The sequence below is a fragment of the Protomyctophum parallelum genome (genome assembly GCF_964188405.1).
Source record: "Protomyctophum parallelum genome assembly, chromosome: 2".
Taxonomy (NCBI): domain Eukaryota; kingdom Metazoa; phylum Chordata; class Actinopteri; order Myctophiformes; family Myctophidae; genus Protomyctophum; species Protomyctophum parallelum.
This window is the reverse complement of record NC_139699.1, coordinates 28,948,631-28,971,150: the sequence shown is the minus strand read 5'-3', so window position 1 is coordinate 28,971,150 and position 22,520 is coordinate 28,948,631. Positions and strand designations below refer to the sequence as shown.

General features: G+C 41.3%; 3 protein-coding genes across 3 annotated transcripts in view; 2 read left to right on the top strand and 1 right to left on the bottom strand.

Moving 5' to 3' along the window:
- Window positions 1-1,804, bottom strand: part of trip4 (thyroid hormone receptor interactor 4) — a 78,137-nt gene extending 76,333 nt beyond the window's left edge. Inside the window, exon 1 of the mRNA XM_083759158.1 lies at window positions 1,610-1,804. Within this exon, the coding sequence (XP_083615284.1) occupies window positions 1,610-1,692 (83 nt within the window). The 5' untranslated portion in view covers window positions 1,693-1,804. The remainder of the gene's footprint in view (window positions 1-1,609) is intronic.
- Window positions 1-10,939, top strand: part of LOC310876471 (cytochrome c oxidase subunit 5A, mitochondrial-like) — a 217,592-nt gene extending 206,653 nt beyond the window's left edge. The window contains exons 2-6 of the mRNA XM_083790014.1: window positions 3,863-3,974; window positions 5,285-5,401; window positions 9,010-9,131; window positions 10,355-10,483; window positions 10,830-10,939. Coding sequence (XP_083646140.1) covers window positions 3,902-3,974; window positions 5,285-5,401; window positions 9,010-9,131; window positions 10,355-10,468 — 426 coding nt within the window. The 5' untranslated portion in view covers window positions 3,863-3,901 and the 3' untranslated portion in view covers window positions 10,469-10,483; window positions 10,830-10,939. The remainder of the gene's footprint in view (window positions 1-3,862; window positions 3,975-5,284; window positions 5,402-9,009; window positions 9,132-10,354; window positions 10,484-10,829) is intronic.
- A 1,151-nt stretch (window positions 10,940-12,090) lies between these two features.
- fam219b (family with sequence similarity 219 member B) lies at window positions 12,091-21,977 on the top strand. The gene is made up of 6 exons (XM_083793934.1): window positions 12,091-12,392; window positions 18,317-18,425; window positions 19,462-19,555; window positions 19,650-19,727; window positions 20,014-20,065; window positions 20,163-21,977. Exons 1-6 carry the CDS (start codon window positions 12,315-12,317, stop codon window positions 20,310-20,312), a joined length of 561 nt encoding a protein of 186 aa, XP_083650060.1. The 5' UTR covers window positions 12,091-12,314; the 3' UTR covers window positions 20,313-21,977.
- The last annotated feature ends 543 nt before the right edge of the window (window positions 21,978-22,520 follow it).

Below are 22,520 nucleotides of genomic sequence, written 5' to 3'. Positions count from 1 at the left end.
TTCGGTGCATCACTAATAAATACCGTGGATACGTCCTGTCTGCGCTCTTTGACGGCTTTTGTTCATTTGAGGGCTTCTGAATGTGTGAACTATAAGTACCTATAAATACCGCTGCGAATATCTCCTGTGGCACGGAAGCCGTTAATTATTTTTAATCTATGTTTGACCGATTTGGTCGCTTTGATTCTTCTTTTCCTTCCTTGTTTATTGACACCTCATTGTACCGCCTATCTGGCTAGCTAGTGGCGCTATAGCTATGACAGAGCAGATCAGAGGCAGGAACGTAGCCGGCACAAGCCAACCCCGCAGCGGGAGGCGGTACAATTGGATGTCAATAAACAAGGCAGGAAGAGAGGAATCAAAGCTTCCAAATCGGTCAAACAAAGATTAAAAATAGTAAAATACTTAACGGCTTCCGCGACACAAGAGAATTCGCAGCGGTATGTATAGGTACTTATAGTTGACACATTCAGAATAACTCAAACGAAAAGAAGCTGTCAAACGGCGCAGTCACGACGTTAACGACGATATTGATGTCCGCGTTCTATCATTTCAATACGAAAACACAGTAACGCACAGGGATCCTACGTAAAGTGACATCCAAATTTCAGAAAAGCTTTACGGAGGGTTCCGAGAGGGGCAAGAAAACCCCCTAGTTTGACATGCCACATGCTACTTGTCTTAAAGCATAATGAAATTCTGACATTTTTGACATATTCAGTTCAGTTCAGTTCAGTTTTATTTTCAGAATGGTGGACAACTGGACATACAGTTTATACATAGCACAAATAGTTTCCTTTTTTTCTACTCCTTTTGAGTGTCCGTTGCTCATGTCCTGTCCGATATCCGAAGAAGGGCTAGGGAGAAGCCATAGGCTTGTCGGGCCCTACCCCTGGAGTCCATTTGTATATTTAGGTGCACGTGTAGCAGACTGATGGGACATCTATCTGCCTAGAGTACACAGTGCATACATTCATGTTGTCCATAGATATATACATTCATCTACACATATTCATATATATAAACATATATTACATGTTGATGAAATTGTCGGTATATATTTAGTCTTAGTTTTAGTCACCATAGCTTAGTTTTTATTTAGAATTCCTCTGTGAATTCTTTTTTTGAAATGGAACACTGAGTGGGGAGAGTTCATGGAGAAACAAAAACAAAAGTACAATAATGCTGTAAATGTTTATGTTCACTCTCCTCCCAGTTCTGTACAACTGTATAAATGAGTGTGCTTATCAATAAACAGGGGGGGGGAAAGATTTCCTCTGTGAATAAAGGTCGACGAACATTTTTCGTCATTCATAATTTTTGTCGACACTTATGCAATGCATGACATGACATGTCATGATTTTTCTTTGACTTACTGCTGGACAATGTCTTCAGAAGTCTGTGAGCTGTAACTGCTCCACATACCAGCGGAGGAGCAGGTTTTATGTTATAATTATAATATTATATTTTAATAGTTTAGTTTATAGTTTGACTTACTGGAAAATGTCTTCAGAAGTCTGTGCTGTCACTGCTTCACACACCATGCAACCGAGCAGCTGATTTTACATTGTAATAGTATTAGTTTAGTAATATATATAGTTTGACTTACTGGACAATGTCTTCAGAAGCCTCCAGTCCGAAGCTGTGCTGTAACTGATCCACACACCAGCGGAGCAGCAGCTGGTCCGACATGATGTCCACTATGCTTAAGAACAATTAACCGTAGAGATATGTCTGTATTGCTATTTATTGAAATGTGTTAATCACATAGAGTTATAAATGGTGTTGATCAGTGTAAACACACGCCGGATGAATAAAACCGACGCACACATGCTGCGTGGTAGTACAACGGCGAATTGTATCCTGCCACACAAGTTGCATTTGATAATGGTTCCGCCACCCGGATTTATAGAAACGAGACCAAACTGAAAAACGTCAATAAAAGTACTGTAACTTAAATACAATTGAGGTATTTGTATTTTACTTGAGTATTTCCAATGTCAATACTTTTACTTCTACTCCACTGTATCTCAGATCCAAATACTGTTTACTGAGTCCACTATAACTTTTTGATTTATTTGAAAGCGTTATAGGCCTACTAGCCCTACTGCCCTAGAATGGCTCTTGTTGTTTCATACAGTTAATAGTACAGTATTTCACATACAGAGCCATAGAACACCCAGGTTAATTTCTGTTCGGGTTCAAAATGGGCGGCCTAAATGTGATAAATGCTCCGTTTGTACTCACCCATTAAATCATTCCAAAGACGTGGAGTGAAATATGGTCCTCTAGTTTCATATCCATGTGAACGTTCTGGCACAAAACGTGTATTTAGTCAATTATCTCCACTTTTTCAAGAGATGCACACAGACATCTTTCTCTCCGGGCGAGGGGCCCGGAATGATCGATGGACTGATTTTACGAATACGTCCTGTTCACTGCAGTGTCTCCCCAGTGCCTCCGCAGTGTCTCCCCAGTGCCTCCCCAGTGTCCCCCAGTGCCTCCCCAGTGTCTCCGCAGTGCCTCCCCAGTGTCTCCCCAGTGCCTCCCCATGTCTCCCCAGTGCCTCCGCAGTGTCTCCCCAGTGTCCCCCCAGTGCCTCCCCAGTGTCCCCCAGTGCCTCCCCAGTGTCTCCCCAGTGTCTCCCCATGTCTGCCCAGTGCCTCCCCAGTGTCTGCCCAGTGCCTCCCCAGTACCTCCCCATGCAGTGCCCCCCTGAGTGCCTCCCCAGTGTCCCACTGAGTGCCTCCCCAGTGTCCCCCTGAGTGCCTCCCCAGTGTCCCCCCAGTGCCTCCCCAGTGTCCCCCCAGTGTCTCCCCAGTGCCTCCCCAGTGTCTCCCCAGTGCCTCCCCAGTGTCTCCCCATGCAGTGTCCCCTTTAGTTTTTTAAATAAACAAAACAAAAGGAAGTTCACATTGGTGCTGCATTATTTCATAGGCCAGTGGTCTACTTCAACAGGAGAACAGGAGGGCCACCAACAGGTGGATTTTTGAAAATGACTCAAATCATGAAGGCAGTGTGCAATTTACGTGGAATCTTTCACAGACTTTCATACTAGGCTGAGGAATATATCCCACGGACCCACCCTTTACACATTGGCCAGTTACAGCACCACCAACAGGTGGATCTGTTGTTGTTCTGGTTGTAGTAATGACCCAGCACATTCAAACAAAAGAGGCTGATGACCCCCCTTGGGCCCCCTCAACTAGTCAACTCTCACTATAACTAGACACTTTACCTCCTCCCCCCCCCCCCCCTCTCTCTCTCTCTCTCTCTCTCTCTCTCTCTCTCTCTCTCTGTTTAAAAGTACAGGAAAAATCTCAAAGTACAGGTGAAAATATAGTAGCCTAGGCCTACAGTAAAAATCTCTCTCTCTCAGAGAGAGAGAGAGAGAGAGAGAGAGAGAGACGTATGGCTCCCACGACTTGGGAAGCCGTGGATATACACGGCTTGGAGATCGTCGGTGCCCCACTCACAATTAATCCAAGCAGAGGTCCTCACAAGTATAGGTAAAACACTGCCACTGCCAGTGCTCAGCGCAATGGCCCGTTGCAAAGACTCCTGCATTGACATTGCCATTACTTTCTCCTGGATTTGGTATCAAAGTCACCAAATTAACCATAGCACTGAGCACAGGAACTTACATCTAATATATTAAAATGTTTCTGGCACAGAGAATTAATGGATTCTCAGTCACAGTCCAATGTTGGCGGCCCTGCACATGACCATGATGGGACCTGCTCAGCTGTCAGCTCACTGCTTGGCGCGTCATCACGCCACTGACGCCAGTGACAGTGACAGTGTGCGTTTGACTGGCGACGTCATTTCCTGTGTTGTTTCCTTTAGCATTAGCAGCGGTTAGCCTGATTGACAGTGTTTGTTCGAGTCACCGAGTGGCATCATGTTCCGAGCCGTAGTTCGACTTTCATCATCGGGGGCACGGAGTTTGGCCCGTTCACAACCCCGTTACACAGGTATTATTCTATATCCACATGTTCTGCTGTTAATGTGTGAATCGTGTAACTAGTTAGCTCCCCGGCTGTGTGTGTGTGAAGGTAAGGGTGACATTGGTTTATCTTTATAGCGGCGGCGTCGCCGGCGGACCCCTTATTAATTTATTAACCTGATTACAACATTGTTTAAAAAAAAAACCTGTTCATAACCTGGTGAATTATAACTGTATATGTTTGCGCATGAAACGCTACAGCGATTTGGGAAAAGCCGATGACCTTGCCATGACTCGTTTACAGTCACACACACGCACCGCCACCTGATAGTAAATAAGAATAACTGTTTGCCGCGGATTAAATCAGACGTAATAATCAAGGTTTGTTAATAAGTCAGGACAATAATATAATTATTACACCTTCGGCATAGAGGGTCATTAATGTGTAATACGATGGAACAGTTTAGCCCAGGCCAAGAGGTATGGGTGCTATTCTTGCCCTCTCGTCTACCCTGCAGTCCCTGCTGTCCTCATTTGACTCAGAGCAGCGTTGACCTCCTAAGTATTGTACAGTGCCAGTTCTTGAAACTGCTAACATGCAGGGCTAGATAGATAGTTCAAATAAAATGTGTTATGTTTGTATTAATGCAACAAACCATTATTTGAGTGTGCTAACTGTGCAACAGTTAATCAAACAAATGGGGGTAGATTTAATCTATTATAAAAGTCACACCCGTGTGAAGTGATCGAGGGTCGCTCTTATCATTGTGACGTAAAAAGATAATATTAATAAATTAACATTACTTATGAACGAATTACTATAGTTGTCATGAATTCATTCTTTAACACAGTTATTTTTCAAACAATGTTTGAATGTTGAATTTGTCATCATGATGCATGTAACATATTATTTGTCCGTCTGTCTATTGCTTCATTGTTAATGGAAATTTTTGTGTAGGACGAAAGTAGACGATTTGCTCGTCTACATATGACGTAAATTCTCCATTCATTGTCAAAGGCATTTAATGTTTGTGTTAGGACAGCAATCTACACTATAGCTGATTAAGCTGAATATATTAGGAGGAGTGGCTAGCGCCCCTCAAAAATAATAATCGATAATTACACGTCAGGTAAACGAGGTTTAGACTTGAGACACAGACAGAGTAGGAAAAGATTCTGGCATTTTTATCATGAACATTAGTGAGGACCAATTACTGTATATGAAGATAGGTTTAAAAGTAGTGAAGCGGTCCTTTAACCTACCCTACAGTATAAGGTGCCATCTCATCTAAGATTGAGGTACACACATTTATTACGGTATGTTGTCATGTTCTCTAGCTCCCTTGGCCTCCAGGTTTTATTCCCATGGGAAGGTGGAGACGGATGAGGAGTTTGATGCCCGTTGGGTCACTTACTTCAGCAAGCCAGACATCGATGCCTGGGAGCTGAAGAAAGGTGAGTCTATAAGTTTACTGTTCAGGTTCTCTACTGGTTTGAGGCTATGGCTGAAATGTGTCTTTACCCCATTCTGACCTGAGATCAGATTCTAAAAATGTCTTCTATGTCAGTCGCTCTTCGATTTTTCAAAAATAGACCTACAAGCTCGTAGCGCGCCACTCGGTGGTGCGCTATGAGCTTGTAGATCTGCTATTTTTCAATAGCTAAAGCATAACGTGATGCTAACACCAAAAGGGGTTCCCGCCCAAAATGGGTTAATTATAAACTCAGGTCCAATAATAACACTGTATTTCTGCTGTGTTCAAGGTATTCATTGCTTGTGCTTTGACAGCCTGTCGGAACCGCAAAATGTACTAGTCCTGTCTGCTGGTAGACAAACACTGTTCTACACTCGGTATGCATGTTAACTCGCTATGTCCGGCCGGGGAAACTCTCCCCTCCCTGTCAGGTTAAAAGAAGCAGCTTGGACTCCTCATGCATAGAAGGAAGCATGAGGTCAGTCCGCTGCCCCCCCCCCCCCCCAGGTTGGCAGAGGAAGTGTAGTGCCCAGGATTACATTAGATCAGGGGTTTTCAACCGGTCGTCCGCGGCCCCCTGGTGGTCCGCGGAGGTACTGCTGGTGGTCCGCAGCCAGGCATTCAGAAAAGTTATATTTTTGCCTTTTTTACCTTTCTAATATATAATATAAAACTTATTTGCACTCTTTTTACTTGTTTGTAAATAATAATAATAACTTAAGTCGAATCTAACATTTCAAAAAGTCAAGTGCTCAAGGTGTCAAATAAACCAACAAAAAAAAAGCTGACGGAGTCATCAGCGGCCAGCGGAACAACCATCCTGCTCTTCCACCCAACGCATGCATGCTTACCGTGCTTGCTGCCCAAGGCAAGCACGGTAAGACGTTGCCATAAATTATTCATTCAATTCATAATAATACGTTTGGGAAAGTCAAATCTCCCTGCCATAGAGTTATAATATCTGCCACGGATCGATTGAATAGTCTCACATAATACGTGACGTATTCACTATTCAATGTGCAACTTCTCAGTCTATCGTTGGGGGGGGTGGGGGGGGGGGGTTGGTTGTCAGAAACCAACCTACTGTGACTGTCAAATGCACCAAGTGTCAAATGTGTCTTCAGTGTTTGGGTGATTAAATGAAATGGATTATTATTTTGAGACTTATTTTGAGTCCTGCTTAGTACAAGTAAAAAACACTTTAGTAAAACTTTTGATAATAAAATACTTTGAAACATAGTTTTTTTTTGTCCAGCTCATGAATGTAGCCTGTGATAGTGTGATTAGTGAGTAACAAGTAAGAAGAAAACAAAAACTATCTTAACCCATGGTGCATGAATGCCCCACCAGTGGCCACCACTATTGTGTCGGGTGGGTCCATCGTAGCCTGGTTACCAGACCGAATCAGCCGTTGGCAAAAATAAATTGGATTGGATTACGGTCTGGAGAGGCTCAATTGTACGCCCATTTCCTACACCAGAGAAATGGGGCGGCCAATCGGGACACGGTATGCAATATGGGCGGACTTTGGTACAGTGACTTTCAATGCTTGAGACCTTTGACTGACAGTAGCTCTGACCAATTGCGTCAAAGAGAAAATGTTTCAACCCGCCCCCCCTGGAAATGAAATCCAAGCTGAGCCTCCCCAGACTAATAACCCGCGGTCCGTGCGATATTAGTCTGGTTTATTAACCAGGCTAGGTCCATCGTAGATCTACGATGAACCCACCCGACACAACATGGTGGTCCCCAGGCTGCTGCTAGTCAGAATGGTGGTCCCTGGATCAAAACCAGTTGAAAACCCCTGCATTAGATAATTGACACTGGGTTACAGAATTGTGGGATAAAACATTTTTCAAAATAATAACTGTGTCCTATATGATTCATAACTTGCTAAGATGCCCTCTGGTATTGGGTTACAGTGGTGCATTTCATATTCATTTGGATCCCAAGGGAAATAGTAAAAAATGGCAAATAAGTACAGTGTTTCCTGCAGGAAAAAGATTTGGCATGGTGCTGGGCACGGGGGGACCAACTAATCTAATTAATTAATTAGATTAATTAATTAATTAGATGAATACATTAAGATGAATTTGTATTATTGCTCTTGTATTGCTATAGAGTATAGAGCGTCGCAGTCCCTCCCCCTTTCAGAACAACGAGTGGCCCAGGAAATGAATCTCAATGCATTTTCCTCATAGACTTTTCATTTTTAAAGACCTTTTAAGTGTCGTACGAAGCCAACTCGAGTCGTGACAAATCATGACAACACACACAATATTTTGGACCAAACAAATGATTACAAAGAAGAAAAACAACAAAAAAGGTGTTTTTTTCTTTTTTGTTTGGCCCGAAAAATTGTGTTTGTTGTCATGATTTGTCACGACAAGAGTTGGCTTCGTATGACGCTTAAAAGGTCTTTAAATAAATACTTTCTGAAAAGTCTATGAGGAAAATGCATTGAGATTCATTTCCTGGGCCACTCGTTGTTCTGAAAGGGGGAGGGACTGCGACGCTCTATTGGAGGCACTGGGGGGACACTGGGGAGGCACTGGGGGGGCACTGGGGAGGCATTAGGGGCACACTGGGGAGAGGAGACACTGGGGGACACTGGGAAGACACTGGGGAGACACTGGGGAGCCACTCAGGGGCACACTGGGGAGGCACTCAGGGACACACTGGGGAGGCACTCAGGGGAACACTGGGGAGGCACTCAGGGGGACACTGGGGAGGCACTGGGCAGACCCTGGGGAGGCACTGGGGAGAAACTGGGAAGGCACTGGGGAGGCACTCAGGGGGACACTGGGGAGGTACTGGGGAGCCACTGGGCGGACACTGGGGAAGCACTTGGCGAACACTGGGGAGGCACTGGGCTGGCACTGGGGAGGCACTAGGGAGGTACTGGACATTTCATATCACACACACCATGATTCACTAGCCTCATAAAAAGAATGGCGCAGCGCCATACCAATAACATTGTGCAGGAAACCCTGAAGTATAGGGGTAAGGGCCCTATTTTGCAAGATAGGGCCCTTACCCCTTAGCCCTATACTTATTTGCCATTTTTTACTATTTTAGAATAAATAAAAAATATATTTATATAATTGCCGATCTACATCGACACGTTGTGAGCTTGTAGACTATGGCTATTTTAACTATTTTAAAAGTTTATTTAAAATAGTAAAAAATGGCAAATACGTTTAGGGATAAGGGGTAAGATATAGATATAGAAGATAGCCCCAAATCTCTCCCTCATTTGGTGCAGGTTAGGGTTATTGATTGTTCAGTTCAGTTCTATCATATTTTTCTTTGGAACCTTAATCATAAGAAAACATAATTACACCAAAGCAATAATTTGGACTTCTACAGATTTTTGTTCTAGAGTCAAATGTTACCAAATTATACATTTGTTTTAACTTAGTAATGGAAATGTTCATTGGAATGCCAAATAACTACAGAGAAAACATTGCCGTTTTTGCTGCTGTCGGTTGTTTAACCAGCAATAGGCTACTAGGTGATCTCAGGGACCAGGATTGTTGAGCCCCGATCTAAGTCTAATCTATGTTTTCCATTCACCCTCACCTAAAGGCATGAACACCCTGATTGGTTATGACCTGGTCCCAGAGGCTAAGATCCTGGACTCTGCCTTGAGGGCCTGCCGGAGACTCAATGACCTGGCCAGCGCCATCCGCATCCTAGAGGCTGTTAAGGTGGGTAATCTTGAATCTTGTGCTGCATTTTTGTGACCAAAATGAAAATTCACATTACTGTGATTATGATAATTATTTCTAACTTTTAGCCTTTAAAGCCAGTATGTGTGTCTCATTTTCTAACTAAAATGAGAACATGTGATTATCCAAAATTACTGGTGCAGACTGGTTCTGGTTTCAATATATTATGTGGAAACCTCAGCAAGTAGAAAATATTGTTTCACAACATACATTATGTTGTTTTATATTTGTGAGTATAACAAATTATGTATTAACAAAAGATGGACAACTTGATCAGCTCTTTGGGGCAGAACGGAAATATAAAATAACATGTTGCCCTGAATCACATATCATCACTGTCATCCAAATTAGATTGCCATCTTTAGTTTGATGAAAGAAATTTGCTTCCTTTTAATTACATTCCTTTTAGAAGGATCACACCCAGATTGGAGTCCCAGAATATTTTAATTATCCGTCATACACTTTAAGGTTCTCTCTGGTAGGCTTATAAAACCAGCCAGTGTTGGCATAATGACTGAGGGTTTTTTTAAGAGGCAAGCATGACCAATGCTTTATAAATGATCCTTCCTCGGGAGGCTTAGTATGCACGTTGCTTTGTGTGGCAGTGTCACTCAATGCTTACAGTGGGATTTAAATACCACCCTCACCATCTGAGAATGGGTCTTGACCCCACTGGTTGAGTAATGCGCAGCTGCCAGAGGCTTATATCAGAATCAACTTTATTGTCACATCACAGCCAGGAGTGGGTGTACATTGTTTTTGTGTTTTCAGGAAGAGAGAAAAAAATATGTGGGGGGGGGGGGTTCACAAATGGTGGTGTCTACAAGCTTGTAGATCTGACATTTTTGAATAGCAAATGCGATTCGGATGCATTCCTGGTTTTAATGGGTTCAGGTGCAAAAGCGTATCAGACAGTGCATTAATTGTACATGCAATGAAGTGCAAACTGATATTTAATCGTGGCCTGGGCCATGGCTCGGTGGTCCAGGCGCCTTGGCTGGTGGTCCCATGGGGTCCTGTGCCGCGGGTTCGACTCCCGGTCCCGACGGCCTTTGCTGCATGTCTTCCCCCCATCTCTCTCCCCATTTCCTGTCGGCCTACTGTCTGTCCCTCCATAAAAAATATAAAATAAAGGCGAAAGCCACACATATATATTTAATCGTGTAAGCACTAATTAGGGTTTTAATTTGTATGCTCTACAGGACAAATCGGGCCCCCACAAAGAAATCTATCCCTACCTGATCCAGGAGCTGAAGCCCACCCTAGCGGAGCTAGGTATCTCTACACCAGAAGAGCTTGGCATTGACAAGCTATAAGCGACCTCTGTTCTGGTGAGACAAGGCTATATATAGTTGTTTAAGTAGGCCATTTAGAACTCAAAAGGTTGTGGGTTAAATCCCTCCTTGTAGAACCTGTAGTGCTGAAGTGCCACTGAGCAGTAATCTCAATCAGTACTAAATACAACAGCAGTTGCAGTATCCTTGTTTTTGTTCATGGAAAAATCAAACTTTTTAATGCAGCATTTAGGCCATGGATTGTTTTTCTCATAATGTATGCAATTAACCACTTCCTGGATTTTTGCTTGTGAAATATACATCTTTTTAATAATACACATATGTTTTATATTCTAGAGTTGGGTTTCAACTAATGCAGTGTTCTCTCTCGTTCTCTTTTCAGGTCGTTGGATGTTTAAAGAGGTGACTCTCTGATTATCTATGTTGACTGAACCCATGTTGTCCTGTTGTGTATAAAAGATGGCAGTAATAAAGAAAGAAATATGTAATAAATTGATTTTTTTGTTTGTGTGAAGAATAGACAAAAAATTGTTATATGCAAAGCACTCTTGCAAGAGGTTTAGTTTAGTACGGGATGTGCAAATAACCATTAGTTTGTTAGGTTCATAAATGAACTGATTAAATGAATTTGTTCTTCGAAGTGCAACCTTGCAGAGATTGGAAAATTTGTTACAACAATTTACTGTTGACAAAATAAAATCTCGCATGGACTTTTGCTAAACCTCTAGAAGAACATTGTCTTATTATATTGAATAAAAATCACACCATATAATGGTCACTAAGCAACCACCAGAGGGCAATGACTTTCCGGGAATACTTATCCTTGCCACCAAAATGTGGAACGCCCTACCAACAGTCATTAAGACATGTGAATCCCTTGACTCCTTCAAAACCGCTCTCAATGGACTATGGACTGCTGAAATTCGAAACTGGCCCCTGTAAAATCTGAATCCCTTTTCCCCTCACTGTATATGTTTCTTTTCCATTTTTGCTTCCTTTATGATGAATTCCTGTTCTGTTCTTTAAATATATAGAAGTGTCTATTTGTACATCTCTAAATGTTTTGATGAATTGAACATGGTGGACCCTGTTGTAAACTAGTGTAATGCTTAATTGGGTCGTCCACTCATAGTTAACAGTCTTTGTATTGAGTTAGTGCTGGAAATGTTAATTCTGCAAACTGTTAATAAATATTTCAATCAATCAATCAATCCTCGTGACAGCTACACCGATCTTTAAGACCGTCAACATTTGTGATCCTAGACAGAGCCTAGAGGTGTTTTTGTTTTTAATCCCATGGGGTCCTGGGGGGAAACTATTTTAACTCTAAATAGTATAACTGTATAACACTTGAATTTTATTGTTTTGCAAATCAAAGTTATTTTTGTTTTCATCTAATCTTAAATGAACAAAACAAAGTTGTACCAGCCAGTTGACAAATCAAGTGGCAGAAGCATAATTTCTTTCAAGCCGACCTCTTCAGTAACAGTATTCAATAGGTCAACAAAATCGGTGTAACCCGTCTTGTCGGCTTGGGCGGTATACCGGAAGCTGGAAAAGTCTACTCCCCTCCCATCGCGCGAGAGTTTCGCTTGCTAAAAAAACAACAGATCTACAAACTAACAACGAGCCACGATGCGACGCATTGAGTAGCTTGTAAATCTCATGTTTTAAGCCAAAGAAGTACATGTTAAAGAAGCTAGCGCGAACGCCGCTGATCACAGATACTAGGCAGTCAGCTAGCTATAGAATTTGCAGCTGACTGCAGACAACAGCCTAAATACATCCATGACAACAACAGGGGACAGCGGTCAACATGATGCCCATACTGTCACTGTGTTGTAAAGTGTGACAGTTCAACGCCAACATGATGAACGACATCATAGAGGAGCAGGAGAGAGACACCCTGTTGGATGCACAACCCAACAAGCCCTCAGACCTGACGGTATTTACAGAATAATTACTCTGTAGTTAAATTGGTACCTCGGAGGACCAGAGCTAACGTTAGACATGAACCCAAAGTCCAGGGGGCTGTTGGTGTAAGTTATTATTGTTGGGGTATTGGATCAAGACTATGATGTATTTTATATGACTTTTACTTTCTTATATCTATGATGCAAATGTCAACATCGATAGTAGTGTTGATCCAAGGCTACCTACGTGAAAGTCTATTCCATCTTAATTATTAGGAGCATGTGGTTGAGTTTGATGTGGGCAGAGATGGGCAAAATACATTGAAAATGTATTTTGATACAAAATACAAATACTGGGTCAAAAAATGTATCTAAATACAAAATACATCTTCCATCCCCATCGAAATACAAATTACAAAATACAAAAAAGTATTTCAAATACGTATTTCAAATACATGTATTTCAAATACTGCCCATCTCTGATGGGCAAAATATATTGAAAATGTATTTTGATACAAAATACAAATACTGGGTCAAAAAATTTATTTAAATACAAAATACATCTAATTTCTTCCATCTCAGCGAAATACAAATTACAAAATACAAAAAAGTATTTCAAATACGTATTTCAAATACATGTATTTCAAATACTGCCCATCTCTGGATGTGGGTGCTACTGTTATTGTATCATGTATGCTTCTGCACGGGGTTTTCTTTTGCCCTCTGAAAGTAGATTGTTGCTTAGCTTATTACGTTGATGCCCCTGTTATGTGTGATAAGTGGGTATTGAGGTGTTATATTACAGTCACACGCACACCATATCCACATATATGTACAGCCCTTCCGTGTACAGAGACAGAAAGATGAAGCAGGGGCGCCCAGTGGTAAAATAATTTGAATAGGTACGTATAGTGGGCGCCGCCCACTATACGTACCTATTCAAATTATTTTACTTGTTTATAAAGCTCTCAATGCCTGGTCTCGCACCTTCCTATACCTACATGACTGCCTGCCTACTAGATTTGTCCCAAACTAGCCTAGCCCCTCTCGGGACCCTACGTAAAACTTTTCTGATATTTTGGGTCGAACAAATGTCAGAAACTTCAGTAGCATTTGGGTTCTGCTTGGAGGGCTAAAACTAGCCATGGTTCATGACTCTCGTATTCCTAGCCATGGTTCATGACTCTCGTATTCATACGAGAGTCATGAAGAAACTTCACCCAGTTTTTTGCGCTCGCTGCATTTACAAGATTTCCGTATATATAAACATTCAGATTTCAAATATAAAGTACTCACACTTTGTCCCACGGGTGTTAGTTAGTTGCAGCTCCAGCGATTATAATTTCTGCATCCCGCGTTGTTTAATAAAAAGCATTTTTATCCGAGGTGTTATTTTGCCATTGGCTTTCAACTACGCGCCCCTATCGGTCGGGAGGAGGGTGGCACTCGGTGTGTTCGATATAGGTACGCTGACCGCCCTGCCAATACAGACTAATAGGCGAGTGCGCTCCCGGTGTGCAACTGTGGATTTCCCAAACGAACCCCGTTTGAAAAAAAGTAGCTAATTACAATGTGGAGCATGCACGAGAGAGAGTGTTGTCTGCTAATTGTTTTCGCCGGCTGCCGGACGCGACTGCATTTGATTAATAACTTTGGGGCAGGCCCGTCTAGAGTTTGAATGGACAGATATCAGTCAAAAGGGAGACATCCAAGAGGAAGGAAGGATGGGGAAGGATCAACTGGAATATCAGAACAGGTCAGCTCCATACCATATATGGAGATCTAAGGTTACCTTCATAATAATAATAATAATATTAAAACTTTATTTGTATAGCACCTTTCATGACATGAAATGCAGCTCAAAGTGCTTTACAGAACAATGGAGAATAAAAGAAAAGCAAGGCAACAACATTAAAAAACAAGAACTGCACTCTGTCGAGTGCATACTTGCTTGTTGCACACTAGTAGGCCATAAATGGCCAACTAGTGAGCAAGCAGAGCGCGCAAGTACTTTCGACCGCTGTAAACTGTCAAATCTCAGTATCTCTGTGAAGGAACGTTTGAAATGTATAATTATTAGGTGTAACTATTTGCTACCTACCTACTTTATGCATATAAACACCTAGTATTATTAAGTATGGTTCAAGTTTCTATCTATATAAGAAATACAGTTTTATCAATGTAGATATATTCTGGATCCCTTTTTTGTTTTTTAAAGAAAAATAAATCATTGATATGTGATGAAAAAAAGGTATATAAACTGAATTAAAATATGTTATACAGTATAATTATTCTGTAAACTGTGGAATCTCAGTATCTCTGTGAAGGAACATTTGAAATGTCTAATTATTAGGTGTAACTATTTGCTACCTATCTACTTTATGCATGTAAACACCTAGTATTATTAAGTATGGTTCAAGTTTCTATCTATTTCTATATATAAGAAATACTGTTTTATCGATGTAGATATATTCTAGATCATGATTTATTTTTCTTTGAAAAACTAAAAAGGGATCTAAATTATTACTTGGGGGCGAAATTATTACTTGCACGCTCTGCTTGCGCACTGTGCCAGCCAACCCGCCACTTGATGCAAATAAAACAGCAGATTTGTGCTTGGTTTGCTGGGACCAGATTACATAAATGACCATATTTCTTACGTCATCATTGAGAGCTAGTCATACATATACACACCATGTACTCTGGTCCCAGCAAATCAGGCACAATTTGCTATTTTATTTTCCTGATTATGTATATAGTATACGTATAACTAGCTCTAAATGATGACGTAAGACATACATATACATATACTATATAGAGTATGTAGTTGTAAGTTGATTAGCGGTATACTGTGGTTACTTTGCGCCAAAAACCGTGCCAGCCAACCCGCCACTTGATGCGTATGCAAATAAAACAGCAGATTTGTGCCTGGTTTGCTGGGACCAGATTACATAAATGACCATATTTCTTACGTCATCATTGAGAGCTAGTCATACATATACACACCATGTACTCTGGTCCCAGCAAATCAGGCACAATTTGCTATTTTATTTTACTGATTATGTATATAGTATACGTATGACTAGCTCTAAATGATGACGTAAGACATACGTATACATATACATATATACTATATAGAGTATGTAGTTGTAACTGATTAGCGGTATACTGTGGTTACTTTGCGCCAAAAACCGTGACAGGCAACCCGCCATTTTATGCTTATGCAAGAAAAACAGCAAATCTGTGCCTGGTTTGCTGGGACCAGATTACACAAATGACCATATTTCTTACGTCATCATTGAGAGCTAGTCATACATATACACACCACGTACTCTGGTCCCATCAGATCAGGCACAATATGCTATTTTATTTTTACTGATTATGTATATAGTATACGTATGACTAGCTCTCAATGGTGACGTAAGACATACGTATACATATACCGTAATTTCCGGACTATAAGCCGCGGCTTTTTACCCATGATTTGAACCCTGCGGCTTATACAACGGTGCGGCTAATCTATGGATTTTTACAGCTAACGCAGAGCCATCTCAGGCTCTGAGCTAACGTAGCTGCGGCTTATAGTCCGGTGCGGCTTATAGTCCGGTGCGGCTTGTATATGGGATTTTCCCTAAATTTGGCTGGTGCGGCTTATATTCAGGTGCGGCTTATAGTCCGGAAATTACGGTACATATACTATATAGAGTATGTAGTTGTAAGTTGATTAGCGGTATACTGTGGTTACTTTGCGCCAAAAACCGTGACAGCCAACCCGCCATTTTATGCGTATGCAAGAAAAACAGCAAATCTGTGCCTGGTTTGCTGGGACCAGATTACACAAATGACCATATTTCTTATGTCATCATTGAGAGCTAGTCATACAAATACACACCATGTACTCTGGTCCCAGCAGATCAGGCACAATTTGCTATTTTATTTTTACTGGTTATGTATATAGTATACGTATGACTAGCTCTAAATGATGACGTAAGACATACGTATACATATACATATACTATATAGAGTATGTAGTTGTAAGTTGATTAGCGGTATACTGTGGTTACTTTGCGCCAAAAACCGTGACAGCCATCCCGCCATTTTATGCTTATGCAAGAAAAACAGCAAATCTGTGCCTGGTTTGCTGGGACCAGATTACACAAATGACCATATTTCTTACGTCATCATTGAGAGCTAGTCATACATATACACACCACGTACTCTGGTCCCAGCAGATCAGGCACAATTTGCTGATTATGTATATAGTATACGTATGACTAGCTCTCAATGATGACGCAAGAAATATGGTCATTTGTGTGATCTGGTCCCAGCAAAACAGGCACAGACTTTATGTTTTTTTGCATACACATCAAATGGCGGGTTGGCTGTCACGGTGAAAGTGACTGGGCGAAATTATTACTTGCGCGCTCTGCTTGCGCAAGTAACAAGCAGTAATGCAATACAGTGAGGACATGAATAACAAAAAATAAAAAATAAAATATCAATTAAAAGCAATGTTGTAGAAGTGGGTCTTGAGCTGTGCTTTAAAAATGTCTACAGAGGCTGCCTGACGAAGGTACAGTGGGAGCTTGTTCCATACCGAAGGCCCGTAGAAGCAAAAAGCTGCTTCCCCGTATTTTTTAGTTGCCATTTTTTTAGGCAAAGCGAGCAGGCCAGCAGTGGAAGACCTTAGGGGGCGGTTTGGGACATATTTAGGCAGGCAGTCATGTAGGTATATAATAGGGACGCTAGGGTTCAAGAGGTTAATGTAAGAGAGAGAGAGAAATCCTATCAGAGAAAATGTAGTAACTCTAAGGATGCCTATGAGTCCCGGACATCCATGATATAGGCATATGGTGTAATAGCCAGGTGTTGTAATGTAATATGCCAGAAGCTTATGTACAGAACACAAATACTGGCTGTATTTGTATTCTGTACATACAGTAAGCTTAACTAGTTAATTACTCATATAGATTTGTTTCTGACGTTTTCCTTTATCAAAAGATAAGGCAGACTCATGTAAACAACATGCCACTGTTGAAAAACAACTGCCATCTGCTTGCTAGAACATCATGTTTACTATCTATTCCTAGATTCCTGATAAACAGCTGAAATACACCCTCACCCAACCCAAGACCTACGGTGCTGGATCAAAAAAGTGAATTAGTATATAAGAATACGTGCACCAGTATTGCTGCTCCCAAATGCAAATTTACTTCGTAAATGTTTAGTAAAATTGCAATTGGGAGCAGCAATACTGGTGTTTTTTTTTTTTTTTTTATCTTCTTTCTATTCCTGTTCATACCCTGACCTCATCAGCTATGAAATCGTCACTAATGTGGCTTGTGCAAAGGTCCATCAATTCTCTATGTTACGGTACCTGGTGTCACCTTGTTCTAAGCGGAGAGCCTTAAAATTCAGAATCAAATTTATTGTCACATAACAGGTTTACAGGTGTGTAAAAAACTGGGTGGAATTGCGCAAGCTCCATCATTTTGTTGTTTTTCAGAAAGGGAGACGAAGAAAAAGGAGTGAGAGTGAGAGCAGGAAGAAAACAAACACATGTCAACAAAAAGAGAACAAATCAAATCAAGAGAAAATCAACTTGATATCTACATAGATACACATAGCACCCAGAACACCCACAACAGAGCTTTATCTTTTATATGTGGTATGGTCCAGGCCAGGCTGGACAAGAACTACAGCTGAAAGTGTCTAACTGGAAGTACGGGAAGTAGAGGGCTATAAGTTCCAGTAGGCTGGACAACATGTAGCTCTGTACTGTACTTCCGGCAGTAGTCCTTTTCCAGGCTTTATCTCATAGTGAGATGCCGATAAGACTGGGAAGGGAACAAAGTTAGATTTAGACAGTTTGTCAAATGTCTTGTTCATGTGGAGTGGATCATGTATTTGTAATGGACCAATATGATCAATAAATATCATTCTAATGGACTCTCAGGCTCCTGCTAGCAGCACACGGCCCAAAACCACAGATGGAGTTTTCAGGCCTGTGGAAAAGCGAGGCCCTTACATTATGTCCAAAGTTCCAGCCATCCACCTCAAACTACGTAAGTATGCTGTTGACTCACGGGCACCAATAATAGGTTCTCTCTTTCCCTGTCTATAGTACTTACTTAATTGTGCCCCTCATGGTTTTGCTCTGGGTTCAAAGAAACACAATGGTAGTATTGTTTAATATATATATATATATATATATATATATATATATATATATATATATATATATATACCTTTTATTTAACAAGGCAAGACAAATTACAAAAATATTTTTACTTCACATGAATTGGAGGTCCTTCTGCAACATTATTATTATTTCAGGATTGTTGATGGCTGTTGGCTGGAGACTCTGTTCTGTTTAGGATCTCATGTATTTCATTCCAAAATGAATAGAACAGGTGTACTAGGGTCTCAGGAAACACAATAATCAAGATTTAATTGGTAAGGCTTACCCTCTCAGAGAAAAAGAGACCCATTTGGGAAGACGTAAGAAGCACAATCAGTCACAGACATTGCTATGTTGGTGACATGGTAAACACTAACAATTTACAATTTAGGCATTTAGCAGACGCTCTTTATCCAGAGCGACTTACAGTACGTATAAATCAAATGCAGAGGTAAACCAAGAACTTTGAATTCTTCTAAACAATAGAATATAAAAATTCTGTAGTAATCTGTAGTCTTTACATTGAAACTATAGGATGCCAGGTCAACAAATTAATCTAGCATCTGTCTAAATAACCTTTGCGGAAGACTGCCACATTGTGTGTCCTGTCCTGTTAATCTGAAATTTCCTATGGTTATAGACTCGCTCGCAGTCTCGCACACAGTGTCATTGATAGTATTATGACTTTCTGACCCATATCCTATTATTTTGTGACATAGGTGGAAGCTAGGTCCTCACGCATACCTGAGGCTAATCAATTCTGCAGAATTATGTGTGTGATGGCATGTGCTTGTGTGTGTGCATGACACGCTCAGCATTCCTCATTCCTCTGCAAAAGGACATTCTCATGGAAACTGTATATATTTATACAGCTTAAATGCGTAAACTGTGAATTTTGTGGTACTTGTGGCTGTTTACAGAAAAGCACAGGGAGATGGCACGGAAAGCTCTGAAGAAGAAAGCTCTTAACTCAGGGGCCCCAGTGATGCACCAACCCAGACCAGGATCTAAGAGGTGAGAGATAGAGAGAGAACCTTTTATGATGTACGCATGATTGGAATGAGAATACTTTGGTTAGTTCATCAAGTTTTTCCTGTTCCTCTTGTAGAACTGTGAAGTACAATAAGGGATATGCAGCTTTGAGTCAGCATCCTGAAGAAACTTTGGTTGCACTCGACTCCGACAGGTAAAACTATACTACAAGTCCAGGTGTTATTTTGTGCAAAAGTGCATTATTGGCTATTTCCCCTACCATAAGCCCTCAATGGAGGTTGGGTTTTTGTGCTAATTTGCTTATTTCCATCTAAATAAGTAGTAAAGTGTGCTGCTTGGGATACTATTTACATTATGAAGAGAGGATATATACAAACAAAAATATTTTTTAGCGATGGAAATAAGCGAATTAGCACAAAAACCCAATGCCCCATTCAATTCAATGCAATTCAATTAAATTCATCTTTTTTACCCCATAGTGATGAAGAGGTCGATTTTGAGCAGTATTCTTCTGGTTACTCTTCAGCTGAGGTGAGTGTTCTGCATGGAAGTTTGACACATCAAACTAACCAACCTGTCACCCACCACATGAATCTCTCACTGAGGTATTTCTGTCTGGTTTCACCAGGTTCACCCTGACTTAAGCCAGCAGCTGTTGAAGGACGGCTACCGCCTGGACGAGATCCCAGATGATGAGGACCTAGATCTCATTCCGCCCAAAGCCGTGGGCACCTCGGTGTGTTGCTGCGGAGAGGGCCTGTCCTGCTCCGTGCAGTGAGGCCACAATTGGTGCCGTGACGAACACAAGCTGGGAATCAGCCCTGTTCTCCCCTGACTTTAGGTACCATTAACATGCGGCTTCCTGTTGCCCTGTTACTCCACTGCCTGGGTATGGAAGCCCTTGTATCACTAAAACTAAGCACCTGTTTACGCAGGGCTGTATGCACTATGCAGTGCACCTGATGTTCTCACCAAAGCATCGATGGACATCAGCCCATGCCTTAGCCACCGTGACCGCAAAAGGTCAACTTTTTTTCTTCTGATAGGATGGGGCAAAACAAACTCTGTGACCACTCTGTGGCAGAGCCGTTCTTCTTCGGGTATTCACTCAGTGACCTGCTTTCTTGTCCACTGTGCTCAGAAGCTCTGCAGCCACTCCATAAAGGGATAATACTATGTATGCACACAATATTGTTCTACAGAATATTGTACTAAAGCAAGTGTTTTCAGCTCTTCTGTGAATTTGCGATGTCCCTATTCTGTCACATGAAGTCCTTTATAGACCTGCCTGGAACGTGAACATTCCTATGCTGTTTCACATTGATTAGCCCTTCTCTTCAAAACATTGTCTTGGTTCATTATTTAGTCTTTGCAAGTGATGCTCCATTGGGTGTAACGTTACAGTACTACACATAGATTTGTTCAACAGACGGATACAGAATAGGTTTAGACAGGATCCCAACTTGCTGATGAGAGCACAGCTAGCCATGTTTTATTGATTGCCTTGCCAACTTTGGTAGTAAGGGCTAAATGGAGATAGTTCTTTCTGCAATTATGCAGTAATATTTATGTAAGTTGAATGCAACCTTTTAGGGAGCTATGCTTTTACTGTAATCAAGGGAACCTCAACAGGGCTTTGCTGTGCCTCAGACCTAAATCACTGTCATGCCCTTAATCACAGTAAAAGAACCCCAGCTAGGCTATTATTTTTACATTCAGTACTCCCTCACACAAACACTTTTCATTAAGAAAAGGTTTAGGCTATGGCTAGTACGCTCACAAAATAGTACCTCTCTTTGTAGTATTGGATACTTTAGTCTTTGTTCTCGTTGTGCCTGAAGTCTCAGACTTCATTAAACATGTTACGTTGCACGCTGTCATTAGGGAAACCACAGCCCACGACAGTGACTCACCCATCCACCTCCTATATGTTCTGTACATGGGGAAACGTACAAACATATATTGTTATTCATGATTCATATCATTTACTCTTAAAACTAAGTCACTTTCTACACGTGTGTTTCTTGAGTTGTGTTGTATATAGGACAACAAATGTGATCTTCTCTACACAAATCGGACAGATGTGCCTAGAAACACTTAAGATTAGCTGCACTGTATGAAAGAGGAGATTGCTGGCTTTATAACTACGTGAACATACGCCATAAATAATACAAATTTGCAAAACAGAAATGTGAATTTCAATTCAAATTCTATTCATACCATTATTGTGCCAGTTTAACAACTACTAAACATTCTGTTACCATGTCACACGACATTTACAATTTGCCATACTGTATTATTTCCAGTCCAGAATTCAACACTATTTATTTTTATAAATGAGTTTAAGCCACATCTGTTTCATTTTAGGCATAGCATGTCACATAAATTATGGGCAAGTGTCCCAAGCTAAAGTAAACACAGACACTGTTCTAAAATGATGATTATTATTGTCTCCACCAGGCCGAAGGCATGTGGGGAGAGTATGTTTTGCACTCCGTCCGTCCGCGTGTCCGTCCGTCCGTCCGTCCGTGTGTCCGTCCGTGTGTCCGTGAACAGCTAATCTCGGCCACCGTTAACCCGGTCGATGCCATATTTTGCACACACACTCCCTGGATGCCAACCATGAACCTCTGCCCCAAACTTTCCAGAACGGCCTGTTATAGCGCCACCAGGAGGCCGCTTTGTGCAAAACAAGTTTTTGCACAGTACACCTACAGATTTTGTCCAAACATCACGCAAATTGGTACACAGTCTCTCTAGAGCCATTCAACCAAACGGGTCTTTCAGATTTATCAGACTCCATCCTGATTGGTTAAGATTGGCTTCCAAAGTTCACAGGAGTGCTCAGTTTCAAACAAAATGCTGCAAATCATGAACACATCGCGTGATTTCCGTGAAATTGTGCACCCACATTCCCACTAGGCCGAGGACGAAATGCCACATGAACAATTTCAACTCAGCCTCAAGGTGGCGCTATAACTGGCCG